The following is a 14,726-nucleotide window of genomic DNA, read 5'->3' on the forward strand; positions in this document are numbered from 1 at the left end:
CAACTCGCACGTTCATAACCACCCACGTTCAAGTGGACGAACGCTCACACGACTGTGTCGTTCCCAGCGTTGGTAAAACACTTTCAACCTCTATGCAGCATTCAGACCAGTGAGCAGAGGAATGCGCAGCTTGGAATATCTTTGCGGCAGACGACCACCACAGAAATGGAGCTGCGGTTTCCGGTTACGCGCAAGTTGAGCAAATGCAGTGTGGTGGAGACTCCGCACGGGCCAGCCGTGATCCCTTCTACTCGTGTGAAGCTGTGCGGTGCAAGCTGCAGCAGATGACACGTCATGCTGGCGACTATGCACAGCTGTCGGGAAGCCCACCCATGTAAAGAGGAACTCTGTTGCAAATCATCTCTACGGACATGGCACCTGACAGGGCAAATGTAATGAGTGTTTTTAATGATGGCCTTTTACATGCATGCTCACAAAAATGCATACACCGTAAACTGTGCAGGTTTCTAGCATGAGGAAAAAAGAAAGACCTCTCTCTCCACGCAAGACTTACAAGAACAGAAATGCATTCTTGGCCCTAGGCGACCAAAAGGAGCTACAGAACATAATTTATCAAAGCCTACACACCATACACTTGCGTCCATTAGCGCAGACAGATTCACTCACAGTGGTTTCAAACTTAACACTGTAGCACCTTGTCCAGAGAGAATCGCGACTGCACATGTGGCTGTGTGCCACTTTCCTAATGAATGCTCTCCACAGTCAGAGTCATACTCCAGGCTGAGGAGCTGCTGATGATGATGGTGGCTGTTTGCATGTTTCAAATATGACAGTCAGCACAAGTATGTGCACACTGTGAGTACACCAGCAGCACTGGAGCTGTAGCAAGTCACTGCAATTGATGACACTACGCACAGCAGCTGGGCTCGGGTCAGAAGACACGGTCGTGGTACTGCCCATCAGAGGGGGCGGCCTTGGGCGGTTGGTGGGGCCCCTGCGGTGGCTGCTGCTGCATCACTCGGCGTCTTGGGGGTGCCAGGTACTCAAACATGGACTGCGTGTGCTGTGACAGCATTTTGGCCAGGTCACACGGCATGGGGTCCATCCAGAAGAAGTCATGGTTCAGCGCACTGTCACTGTCAAACCGCTTATTTGGATCCAGGTGCAGCAGCTTGTCCAGCAGGTCCAGTGCATATGGATCCTTCACATATGCCTGCATGAAACCTGCTCAGTGACCAAATTGACCCATGATAACCGGCACATTTTGCTGTTTTGTGCAATGTAATTTGTGACCCTCTGTGGACAGCATGCATAGCATACTATCTCTAAGGTAAACTGTACACCTAACCATGCAAGTACGGTATTTTCCAGACTACAGTTAGCAGGGGCAAATTTTGGCCAAATATAAAGTTTCTGCTTAGATAGTCTGCAGGGACGAATTTCATCTGAAAACAAGTTTTTTTAGATTGTCCATTGAAGTGTCAGAGAAGCACCCCACATGTGTGCACTTTTTTTTATCGCCACCAAATTCATTCTTTCTGCTTGGTTCGCCTGTACTGCTTGTGCACGCTGCACTCCACTGCACAAATGCTGTAGGGAAGGCTGTTCATCTTTTCATAGCCATTGCAACCATTCTTCAAGAGAGAATACAATGGCTTTTGTGTTATTCATCGATGTTTTTTGAATGTGCTCACAAATCCCAGTTGAATCCAGGCACAACGAATGCCGCTTCAACAAAATTTTCGCCACAACGAAGTATTTTTCATTCCCCACGAAATCCCCATAGGAGTTAATGTATTAAAATTCCCTCGAAAACGAATTACTTTGTGAGCACGCATTCGCTTCTAAAAATTTTTCGCAAGCCTTCACCGGTCAGTGGCCCGCCTTTCTTCAAAAGTTGCGTGCTGTACGAGATTATTCCCTGCTAAAGCAGTGGCTTGGAGCAGCTAAATAACGCAAGGAGTGTATGTTTATTACGTTTTCATGTATTCTTTATTAAAAAATTTGGTTGGGAGTCGTTTATTCGTCATAGAGAAGCAGAGAGGGGACTTGTTGGCGCCGTGCGAAGGCCGCCGGCCGTACGAGGGCCAAAGACGAATCCAAATCCAGTCGCTAGCCTCCCCTCCCCGCCTTCTCCGCTGCCCTTGCCACCATTTTCTTGTTTGTCGGTGTGTGTTGATCGCCGATCTCTCGCTGCAGTCTGACCTCGTCGACTGCCTCTGCCATGTCGCCGCGAACGAAGAAGCGATAGTTTATTTTGCTAGAAGAAAAGGATAGAATTCTCTCCAAAGCGGAAAACGGGAAGAAGTCAATTATTGCCGCAGATTTTGGCATCGCGCCGAGTTCGCTATCGACGATTTTGAAGAATAAGGACAGCATTAGGAAGGCACTTTCATCGGGCACTTCAGCGCAGCACAAGACAGTGATGCAACCAACGTATGAAGAGCTAGACAAGGTTGTCTATGCTTGGTTCGTCGATACGTAAGCAACAAACATGCCCCTTTAGTAAAACGAGCTTTTGGGCAAGTTGGTTACTTTGCTTCCACATAACTGCAGCGTAAAAAATTACGAGCACAAAAAAGGGGAGAAACACATACGACACGTGTCGTATCGTATGTGTTTCTCCCCTTTTTTGTGCTCGTAATTTTTTACGCTGCAGTTATGTGGAAACATGCTCCTGAGTAGTAAAATTGTACACCAGAAGGCCCTAAATTATGCTTGTTCGCTACGGCTGAATGACTTTAAGGCAACCATAGGATGGCTGAATCGCTTTAAAGAAAGGCATAACATCGTCGGCAAGGTTTTGTGCGATGAATCGGCATCTGCGGACGTTGACGGCGCATCAGCATGGGCGGCGGACAACATGACTGACATAACGAGCAGTTATGCTCCGTCTGATATTTATAACGCAGCCGAGACGGGCCTCTTCTATGAGACGCTGCCAGCGAAGATGCTTGATTTTAAAGGGCAGCATTGACACGGAGGCAAACATAGCAAGAAACGAGTGACTGCGCTGCTGTGCACAAATATGGATGGGTCTGACAAATGCCCCCTGCTAGTTATTGGCAAAAGTGCAAAACTGCGCTGCTTCAAGGGGAACACGAGCCTACCTGTCAAGTACAGGGCAAACAGCCGTTCGTGGATGACCCGTGCCATTTTTGCTGACTGGGTAGTGGCACTTGACCGCAACATGAGCAGACAAAATCGAAAGGTTTGTTTGCTCTTGGACAATTGTTCAGCGCACAGCATTGACGATGTCAAGCTGTCAAGTGTGGACCTGAAGTTCTTCCCGCCGAACTGTACCTCAGTCATTCAACCCCTAGACCAAGGCATCATCCGGAGCATGAAGTCTTCCTACCGGGAGAAGTTGATCCAGCAGCTTCTCCTGAACACCAACACTGGTACGGAGACGAAAGTCGATCTTTTCATGGCTTTAGAAATGATGGCTGCGGCATGGAGAGCAATACGGTGCAGCGCAATCCGCAACTCCTTCAAGCACGCCGGGTTTGTCGACAGCAAGGCGACCAGCACGACTGCAGCCGCGGAAAGTGTACCATCGTCATCGACTCCAGGGATTGGCATTACTTGGAAATCGCTCCAGGAAGCTGGAAATGTCCCAGCTAACATAGCGCTGGACGATTTCCTCGATGCTGACATGGACGTGATTGTCCACGAGGAACAAAGCGATGAAGACATCATCAAAAATGTTCACGAGCCGGAAGGGCCATCCGATCATGAAGACGACTCAGTTCAAGATTTACCTGCCCCGGCAGCCTCATCGCGGGTACTGGATGCCTTCGACGTTATTAGAAAATTCCGTGGCACACACGATGACGACGTTGTGATGTCGCTGTTAACAGAGTGCGAGAGTTGCGTGACGCCGCTGCTGGCACTGAAATGCAAGCAGGCTAAGCTCACAGGTTTCTGGCAATAAAACTGTTTTGCTGGAGTTATTGCCTTGCAATTTTGGTTAATTTCTCGACAGCGAAATTTCTCGCGCGTCCCGTCGATTTCGTTGTAGCGGGATTCAACTGTACTGAAAAGCAGCCATTTTAAGCACCTCTAGTAGCATTTGCTTGTATACTGAACCTGATTGCATATCAGTGCTGATTTTGCAATGTGATTTAGCACAGCAAAATGTCGCAGCTGCAGTCAGGTCCCGTTTTTTTTATTTCAACAGCCACACCAACCTTCTTCGGATATGACAAACAATCCTAAAAACAAAATCATACGCAGTCCGCACCCATAGATAGTCCGCACCATGTGAAATATCAGCTTCTGAACATGTAATGTCTGGAAAATACAGTACTTCGGCAAAATGCACATGCTTCAGGTTTGGTGACAAAATGCATGTTGCACTATGAAAGGCTTGGTTTCAGTGGTACATGCTATGCCATTTTGACACAGCAACAGCATTTGCACAATGGCCTGCCTCGCACTAGCTTATCAGATTTCCTTCCCATAGGAACGCATGCATCCTCCAAAAAAAATTAAGGGCTGCTGTTCCCAGACCAACTTTTGCATTAGGAATTCAAAAAGAAAAAAAGAACAGCCTACAGATGAGTGGTGCCAACATTCCATAAAAAGCTGCGTACTAAGCAAGCCAGGGATATATGCCTGGCAATAGTACTGGTGGTGTAAGCACAACACATCCTTTCTTTGAAAAGCTTAAAGTTCATGTGAAGTCAGCACATTCTGAATTAGTGCTGGCACCAAGCAGCTAGAACGCCCCCTGGAAGAGCCCAGGTAAAAGTATGCATGCACTATGCATCTACATCAAAACTCCATTTCACTAGCACATTCAGTGCATAAACTGCAGTGCTTTTATCAAAATCACAGTGACCTTTCCTGTGCCACTGATACGTCTGCTCATCTTGTAATCCTAACGAAAACCTGTCTGAATGATATGCAGGAACACGTAAAATTTTTGTTGCACAAAAACACCTCACTCTGAACCTATATATCAATGTGATCACTCAGGTGAGTGTGGTGATGCTGTCTTGAACTATCTCAATAGCCTATACATTGGCATTTCAAGTGTCCTAGTGCTTATTTTTTGAACATGCTATCATTCACCCTCTACTACAGTTCACTTCAGCAACAACTGCATGAAACCTCACATGCTCTTTGTACGAAATTTAACAAGATCTAAAAGATTTACTACATCTTCATGTTTACCCATTTGGCGATTTTGAATTTTCAAGTATCAACTGGTCACGTTTTGAGAACCACAGTGAATGGCAATTCTGAACAATGTTATGTCTCAAAGCTTTGTCTTGACTCTTAACCCAGGTGCTCAGTCCACAAGGGTCACATGCTCAAGGTCACAATACATTAGGCTTATTAATAACTACTGCAGCTGATATCACTTCAAAGAATACTTACATATCGGGAATAAGTGATCATTCTCTATACACGTGCTACCGAACTTACCTGCCCAAACATCAGCTAACAACCCAAAAGTAATAAAGTATAAACATGACGGAGGCAATTATTGTATATGATCAACAATGCACTTAACACCTTTTCGATAAGTTCCTGGCAAACTGATGAAAGACACAGGGACACCGATAGGCACCTGTTCAGAGATGAGCTTTGTGAGATGGTAAACCCGTGTGTTTCTCAATGAATAATTTTAACTAATGCCACTTTCCACAGTACCACCACTGCTTAAAATGTCATGCAAACAAAAAAATCTTTTCTCAGGCATTTTTTCAGGCAAAAAATGCCTGAAACAATTTAAGCATCACTACTTTACTGCAATACTGGCAATGCTTATGGCAAGTTTTCGCCGAATATTTTGGACCAGTGTTAACAAGCAAGAACAGCCATTAATATCTTTCTGACTATCAGTTAGACCTTGTTTGTAGCACCCACCACTAGGAACAAGGCTTAAGAAACATTAAAGTTCCAATATTACCAACATTACTGACTATGGATGTGCTATTGGGGACAAAGATCCCTACCCGCCGCGGTGGCTCAGTGGTTAGAGCACTCGGCTACTGATCCGGAGTTCCCGGGTTCAAACTCAACCGCAGCGACCACATTGTGATGGAGGCGAAACGCAAAAAGGCACCCATCTGCTGTGCCATACAAGTGCAGGTTACAGTCCCCAGGTGGTCGAAATTATTCTGGAGCCCTCCACTATGGCACCTCTTTTTTTTTTTTTCACTCCCTCCTTTATCCCTTCCCTTACAGTGTGGTTGGGGTGTCTGCCGAGATACGCGAGACAGTTGCTGCGCCATTTCATTGCCTCAAAACCAGTTTCTATTTTTTTTTTACAGAGGTCCCCAGGACATTTGATAGAAAACTGAAGCACATAGCTGTGTTATTGCATGGTGGTTCAAGGCTGCACTAGTTGAGGCGGAACTTGAGCTCGAAGGCTATATGGAGGAGTGAAATAAGGTGTTCGTTAACACAAATGGCAACTGTGCACCTCCTGGAGACCTTTGCCCTCTTGAACGTTCCTATGGATCCTGTCAGACTTAGTCACAGCAAGCAACAGCAACATTACAACTGGAAATCTGAAACTGTCCTCCTCTTTTGGCCGAGACAAAGTCAACAAGAGACTTGAAGAACACTGAAGTATCCTCTGCAATGTTCTTTATTTGAACAAACAATGGAAACCGAAGATACGCCTCATGAATGAAAACTGGCAGTATTGATTCCGCTCCATAAATCTGGCAACAGGTACTCATTCTTTCATTACCGTCCCATGCCACCAACTAATATTTCGCTGAAAATCATGCAGCATACCATTTTTTCTCAACTAGCAAGATTCTTGAACCCGTCTTGCTTTTCACACATAACATGGTTTCAAGAAGCTCGAAGATACAAGGCGCAGGAGTAGACAGGACGAACACGTCTACTCCTGTGCCTTGTATCTTCGAGTCATGCACCAAATCGCCCAGCAGTCGATTCTTATGAATTTCAAAAAGCTGTTTTTCTATGACACACTGTTTGCTAAAAAGATTCCACTCTTGACCAAGGTTTTGAGGTTGACATTATTTACTTAGGCTTCTGCACAGCCTTTTTTAATGTATAAATTGTGAAGTTTCACACCCCGAGGTGACACATGGGCTATGAGGGATGCTGTAGTGGAGAGCTTCAGAATAATTTACAACACCTGGTGGGAGTCTTCAATGTGCGCTGACATAGCGCAGCACAGGCGCATTTTTGTATTTCACCTCCACTGAGATATCAACCTGTGACCTCCGGACCAGCAGCTGAACACAAAAGCCACTGAGCTACTGCGGTTGTTCCGCAAAGCGCTTCCTTTAACAATGTGTTCCAGTGTACTGTTGCATAACCTAACTCATCTCGATATCAACCCTGATCTTCTAATTTGGACTGACTGCTTAGTTCATTAATTGCCCTCAGTTCATGTACTATGCTATCAACCTTGGCTCTTTCTAAATGCCAGTGGCATGTGGAGTACTACAGGGCCCAATGCCTGTGCCAGTTATTCTTGTTTCCTTATAACAAAAAATCCTTGAACGTTTTGCACACCACTACATAAAGTACTCTGACATTAGAAACACTACCAAACTGCTCACTATTTGCCAAGCGTAAAATGGTCCTAAACACATACAAATGCAAATCGACGTGCTTTTCACGTCATGCAGTCTCACCACCAGCACAGCATGTTATAGCAGGGGGAGCAACTCCGATTGATACAGCTCCCCTTCGCACCGTGTCTGAGTTAATTGGTTGGAGGCGCCACATTTTCAACTCAAGTGTCATTGGGAGCTTTGGAGTAAGGCAAAAAGTTTGAATTAACCGAAATTTAGAGAAGTTGCGATATTTATTAAACGGGTTTAAAATGCATTGAAAATATAGCCAGGCAAACAAAATTTTGAAATTTGTCTGAATTAACCGAAAGTACGGATTATCAAAGGCTGATTTATCGCGAGTCTACTGTATGCCAAGCTCAAGCTAAACAGCTCCTACAGTCGAGCCAACTTATAACGGACGCTCGCTTATTATGAACGAGGACGGTGCTACAGTCAAAACATGCATTAGAGCAATGGGACTGCATCTCAGATACAACGAACAATGGTGGCGGTGCAACTCAGTCAGAACGAACAAAGAGGCGTAAAAAACCACGGAGATGGAAGGACGTCTTCAGGCCTCCGCGTGTTCGTGACCCCGCTCCCCGAAAAGAGCGCGAGGACCCAAAAATGCAATAAAACAGCACAGCTTTATGAAATGCTGTCGTCGAAAACGCATGCCCTGAAAGGCGACACCTGTACTGGTGAAAGAAAGGGCAAGCATTTGTGTTAACATTCTACTGAGCACGAGGAGGAACGGCAGCGACCAACAGCGGTTTTTTTGTTATCTGCAAGTTTTGCGCACTGCTATGGATCGAGAGCTGCGCTCTCGTATGCAACAGGCCGAATGCAAACGCCTGGATGAGCATGACTTTTTTGTTTTCAATCGACGAGCGTGCGACCAGACGTCAGTTACAAAGGTGCAATGGGTATTGCGCACGAGTTGCTTGCCGAGTACCTTGTTGAGTTCGACCATGGCATGGTGAAGAAAATACGAGCTCCAACTCGGGATTGATAACTGTGCGTACGCAGCATGTGTTGCCTTCTGTGGCTGCGGTGAAACCTATCTTTACGCCACCAAATGACAAGTGCAAGGTCCAGCCACCAAAAATGGGCCTCATTCATGCGCTCAGGATGTACTCTCATTTGTGAATTATACAGTTCATGCTGATAGCAGTTCACCACCTGATGGCGATGTTCCGGTTTGGATATCTTTGTTCACTGCTGTGAAAATAATTAAGGCCATGTAGATAGGACTGACTGTGGAGTGCATAAGGAATTGCTTCTGTAATTAAGCATGCTTTATCGGCCAAGGAAACTCTGAGAAGACTGCTGAACAACCGCGTATTAGACACATGTGGATTTGTAGCAACGCGTTGTTGATGCACAAATGCCCAGATATGATTTCACCTGAGATGACTTCGTCGGCGCGGGTTATGATGCGGGCATTGCGAAGTCATACACTGAAGAAGCCCCTGTATGCGAGGTACTAGTGATCCCAGACTGCTGAGAATCTGATGCCGATGAGGAGGCGACCAACCTGCCACTAGTCGCCGTGAACGTTTTAACCACGATAAGTGATATCGTGTTCTTAAAGCAGCTTAACTGCTGGCACTTTGGTCCTCGGCGAGGAACACAAAGAATGACCAATGTTGAAGGGTTAGAAAGTGCCGTGATATGGTCTCCTTTGAAGAACCCGATGTGCATAACATACTTTTGCAAGAAATAGACGCCAGTTTCGATGAACTTCGAGTTTCTGGCTTTAAAATGAGAAGTCTACTTACTACGAACATCGGATACAACGAACGCAATCTGTGCGGTCGTCAAGTTTGTTATAAGCGGGCTCGACTGTATTATCTACTTTAGAAGCCGATCAAATCAGAGCAGCCCATTTTATTCTTCACAACTATGACTGCACATGAAGAGTCACATTCATGAAAAACGCACTGTCACTAACAACCCTTTCGATGCACAGAAAAGCATTGTACCTCTGTCCTTTCCTTTAAGGTCTGCAACCTAACTCCTGTGTTTAAAAAAATGTTTTACTCATTCCACTAATCTATGTTTCATCACACACTAATCACTCATGCAAAGTCGGCATTCCAGCCTACTTACTTCTCTTGCCAAAGACAGCTTTCTTTTGCTTCATTAATGAGCGCCATACGAGTGTTTTCAGTGTTTTTTCTTTGCTTGTTTACTTGCTGTTCTTTTTCGGTGCTGCCATGCAGACCTACTATTGCTGTAGTCAACTTCAAGCTAATACACTTAACAATGCTTAAAGGGATATACAGTTGAGCCCACTTTTAATGCAGATGCAATGAATGCTCGCATATTACGAACAAGAGTGGTGCTGCCATCAAAATTTGTATTACAGCAAGGGCACTGCGTCTCAGATAAAACAAATGACTGCAGCTGCACCACTCGGTCAGAGCAAACGAGGAGGTGCCTTAAACTCGCCCCAAGAGTCAAAAAACTTATAAATTGGCATTTCCCGCCAGCGTGAACGCCAAAAACTGTCTCCTAGCCCCCTGTGACCCCCCCCCCCCCCCCCCCCCCCCTTGGCTCCAGAAGAATGTGGCCATCCCAAAAAAGCACTACAAAATGTGTCAGTGACACTGCAATTAACCGCTGACCAAGCATGCATCGAAAGACTACAAGGTAAATCAGTGCATGCGTGTGTCGACTGGGCAAAGTTACTAAATTGAAAGTACAAGCATGGCGGCCCTAGAGAGGAACAGTGTTGGAAGCGAAACTGCTGCACATGGCTGGTGCTCAACCAATGGCAGCAATTTCAGAAGTTAAAGTGTCATTCATTAGGTATGCCTTGCTAGCCCAGCTGGGCCCACCTGAGACGGGAGTCAACTTATTGACAAAGCTCAAAGTGCTAGTTGCTATTACTTGTACCTACCGTAATTTTCAAAATGGGGGTGCACCGCTTGTAGGAATTGCTTGTTCACTAGTTTATTCCCCAAGGTGAAAAATTTCACAAAATGGTGCACAACATACGCATGCATGCTAATGAAAGGCGAGCCTGGATCATACGCGTGAGTTGGCATTTATAAGGGGAGATGTGCGTCGAAAAAGCGAGTTTTTCGCAAAATTTTTCAGTTTCGGGTTTTTACTCTAAAATTACCTTTGGACATTCAGATACAATTCCCAAAAAAATCAAGGCGAAATTCGAACGCGAAGTTAGTAAAAGATCCATTTTATTGAGCCACAGTGGCTCGAGAAACTGCTACTTTCCGCGCACATTGTCAATTTTCGAGCGTCTGCCTCTCGAGAACGCAGCACCGCCCGCCATTGCCGTTTGCTTGGAGAGGTAGAGCAAGCCGCCTTCTTGCAGAAAGCACCTCCTGCCGTTTCGTATTTTGGCTGTAAATAATAAAAAAAACACATTTTTGGCACCTATTTCGAGCATTTCTACTGGACCTTTAAATCACATGGTGCTTTAGCATAGCTGCCATTGGACGAGACCGATGTGCAACTGTGGCGAAGCCCACCTTTTGCTACCACCTGCTTTCGCATTGTGCGGCGTCTACGTCAATCTCTCCGGCATTTATTTTTTGAATCAGTTAGAAATGAATGACACGAAGAAGCATGATTTCCGTGCTCGGAAATATCACACGAAGAAAGCGTACCGAGGACGCCGTCGCAAGCCTCGACATAAAACGACAGCGGAAGGCAGCCGCCGGACGCCAGCTAGCCATAACGAGGGCAACAGCCACTTGGGAGAGATTGACACCGTGGTGAACTTCGTGAGTGCCTCGGAGGTGAAGGTTGGATTGTTTGAGGGTGACACAGCTGTGAGCAGTCGTCATTCCACAAGTGCCGCGATATGCGACATCAGCGTGCTTACGTTACTGGTAAACGGGGCTGCTTGCACAATGTGCTGTGCCGTACTTGTAACCTTGCGGTACGCGAACCGGCCGAAAACCGTAAGGGCCTTTCGGCGTTTCTTGAACTCCACTGCGGAAACAGCGAGTGCCCTGCATCGCTACTTTCTTCTACATACACCTCGAGCCGTGCTGTGCCTGGTTGACTCGTGGATGGCGCCAGCGGAAGCCGGAGCTTTCAGAGCGGGAGCGCCCGTGACAACTTCACCGTGAACGTCAGGGTGGCCGTGGCTGCGCGTGCGATGGCATAATATGGGACATAGTAACTTTCAACAAGTTCTCGAGGAGTTTTGAGTGCTGACACCGGAAGAGCTTGTTGTGCTGGGAAGCGTCCCGTGACCAGAGAAGAACGAAGATGATGTTGGTCCGCCAAACAGCCGAAGCCCGAGCACATCGCCGTAGCCTGGCACAGAGAGCTCATCTGACAGACTCCATTCGCGAAGATCGTGCGGGCCCAGTGTATGGGGCAGGAGAATTCTAATAAACATGGCTGTGTTTGAGACTCATTTTTGTATTTTGTCAAGAAATTTCATGAGCTTGCGTCATGTTTTTCAATAATACAGATGTCTGAAACTTTCAAATGTTTTTCAACAATTGTAGTTTTCAGCGTTTTTTACATTTTGTGCAACAAATTTCAAGTACTTGCAGTAGTTAGATTTGGATGAAATTTTGCACAGAGCCTCTTCAAAGTGTGTAGAATGTTATCTATCTGATTACAAAACATCTCTTCAAAATTTTTTGAAAAAAATTCAGGATGTTGACACATGGTGCCTGAAATATACACTTTGGTGTTCCTAAATTTTTTTTACAATTATGGGATAAAATGAATTAATTTTAAGTAGATTTCAACATACTACATTACCAAAGCAACACAATGAGCTATTGCAAGCTGCTCTAAACATGCATTTCATTATAAAAAAGTGTGCACAAAAGGCCCTGTATTGTGCTTTTGTGGGCCCTTTTACACAAGAACTATGCACGAGGGGATGCTTGTAGCGCGACAAAAAACACAAGGGACAGAGACGAACGGGACAAGCCCTTGTGTTTTTTGTCGCGCTACAAGCATCCCCTCGAGCAAAATGAACCAACTCGCCCAGCAAAATGTTTTATTGAAGAACTATGCAAGCTACATAAAAACTAAGACCATATTTGGAATCTGCATTAAAAACCTTATCAATGATCCAAGTTTCATAATCATAGGTTCAATATTTTCAAAAAGTGTCTTCGAGGAGCATCTCCCCTTAACCTGCATGGATGCATGCTTGGCTGAGCATTGTGGCAGACTCACATGTCTGATAGCATACGTATAACTTGCAAGTTGTAAGCTAAGCCTCGGTAAACATACACAGGGGCACCCAGCAAACAATCACTATCAAGTTTGTGCTGGTCGCTGAAGCTCTGAAGAATGCATTCATTAAAAGCTGGCTGCCGTACTAAAGAGCAAACTGCGACCCAGAAAAGTCAGGCACCCCAGGTAGCCCCGGAGAGAGTATGCTTGCCTTGAGCCGCTCCTTGACCTTGCGCTTCTGGCCCTTGGGCAGGTTGAGCTTGGCGTACAGCTCGAGTTTCTCCACCCCAGGCCACACCTCGGCCGTGAGTGAGCCACACAGCTGGCTGATGAGGCTGATTTGGTGTTGCTCGGTGTTGCCCTGCATGATTGGTGAGCGGGTCCACATCTCAGCCATGATGCAGCCGGCACCCCACATATCCACTGGGGGTCCATAGTTGCGCTCGCCCAGCAAGAGTTCAGGTGGCCGGTACCAGAGGGTGACCACACGGTTGGTGTATCGGTTGGGCTGCCCCGTTTTGCTGAGAGAAAAGGCCCGTGCCAGGCCAAAGTCAGCTAGCTTGAGCACGCCTGCCTTGGTGATGAGAATGTTGGCCGCCTTCATGTCACGGTGCAGGATCTGAGCGTGCAACACGAAACCCACAAACAGGTGAAAAAGGCTGCTTACACAATTTCTTCACTGACAGATGTTCAGCTCACACCTGGCACACTTTATAAGGCACCGCAGGAATGCGCCACGCCAGCGCCCACATGAGCACAAATAAGGCACCCAGTTTCATGCAATTCCATGAAAAATTGCATAAGCATTTTTCGTGGAATTGTGTTAGCAGCCACATACTATTTTTTGATGCTCTTGTTTTTATGGATATTACTAAGAGCAACAGTATGATGGGAAAATGACTAATTTATTTTCATGAATATAACATGAGGGGGGTAGCCTGACAGCCCAAGAGAATTTTAAAAGAAATATTACAATCATAATGCAACCTGACAGCCCAAGAGGATTTTAAAAGAAATATTACAATCATAATGCAATCTCGAACTGTTCAGGCCAATCATTAGCAAGGGCCCCCCCTAAAAATCCAGAAGGCATGTTAAAATATGGAAGCAGTGGATATGTTACCATCAATTATGAGGCAACAATTCAGATGCATGTTTCACAATCGAGTGAAGCCAAGCCTCCAATTCTTTAATGCACACAACCTCCCACGCAGCAGCAGCTGCTGCCACTCGGTGTTTCAAACTGCTTAGTCATGCACCTCTGTCCTTTCTTCGGCTTCCCTACTCTAACTCTTTGAGTGCCTCCTCTTTCTGAATGACCCGCAATGTCTTCTTCCCACATCCATAGCCATCTCCTCCTTTGCATTTGCATGCAGCGCACTTTTGCCCCAAGGCCAATAAAAGGCTGGCATCTCTTACCTACTCTGAAACCTACTGACGAAGGTTGCTTCAGCTACCTTGAAAAGCCCGGGGGAAAAATAAAAATGATAGGCGATCATTCTGACTGATGTGGCACAGTCTGTGCTAGCCTTGAGGTTACTTTTGTGTGACAGTTTTTTATTGATGAACCCTCTTCCATCCTTAGGTTTGCAACCACGTCAATCACAATTAAAGTTTGGGTTTGCAAATTGTTTTATTATTCTCGTTTTAAAGTTAGGAGTTTCTAACACAAATGACCCTCCGTTAGTTGACGCGAGATCACAATGAGACAGAGTGGATGCTATAATATGGCACTGAAGTGGTGGCCTAGTGCCTTAGTGCTTAGAATATCTGCCTTGTATTCGGGAGATGCTTGGCTTGTTTGTCAGGGGTGCCTTTTTTGCATTTGTTTTTCCAATGCTTTTTATTTATTTATTTCATTTTTTACTGTTTAAATTTCTTGTTGCACCTCTCCGCTTTCCTAGGGGCCCTACGGTGGCTCAAGCCTCGACTTCAAACATACACCACCGCTTTTTGCAAAATGAAATATGCACGGATGAATGTTTATGAAGATGACGTCATCCAAAGCATGGCAAAAAAGGATGCCAGTTTAAC

General features: G+C 45.7%; 1 protein-coding gene across 2 annotated transcripts in view; it reads right to left on the bottom strand.

Moving 5' to 3' along the window:
• Positions 1-391: 391 nt before the first annotated feature.
• The window catches only part of LOC144116199 (cyclin-dependent kinase 9-like), a 52,174-nt gene continuing 37,839 nt past the window's right edge, over positions 392-14,726 (bottom strand). Inside the window, exons 5-6 of one of the 2 annotated variants that reach the window (XM_077650924.1) lie at positions 12,904-13,311; positions 392-1,174 (exon numbers count right to left, since the gene is read on the bottom strand). In XM_077650924.1, the coding sequence (XP_077507050.1) occupies positions 893-1,174; positions 12,904-13,311 (690 nt within the window). In that variant the 3' untranslated portion in view covers positions 392-892. Of the gene's footprint in view, positions 1,175-10,642; positions 10,884-12,903; positions 13,312-14,726 lie in introns of those variants that run through there. The other variant, XM_077650925.1, reaches the window with a different exon arrangement.

The sequence above is a fragment of the Amblyomma americanum genome, chromosome 1, assembly GCF_052857255.1.
Source record: "Amblyomma americanum isolate KBUSLIRL-KWMA chromosome 1, ASM5285725v1, whole genome shotgun sequence".
NCBI lineage: Eukaryota > Metazoa > Arthropoda > Arachnida > Ixodida > Ixodidae > Amblyomma > Amblyomma americanum.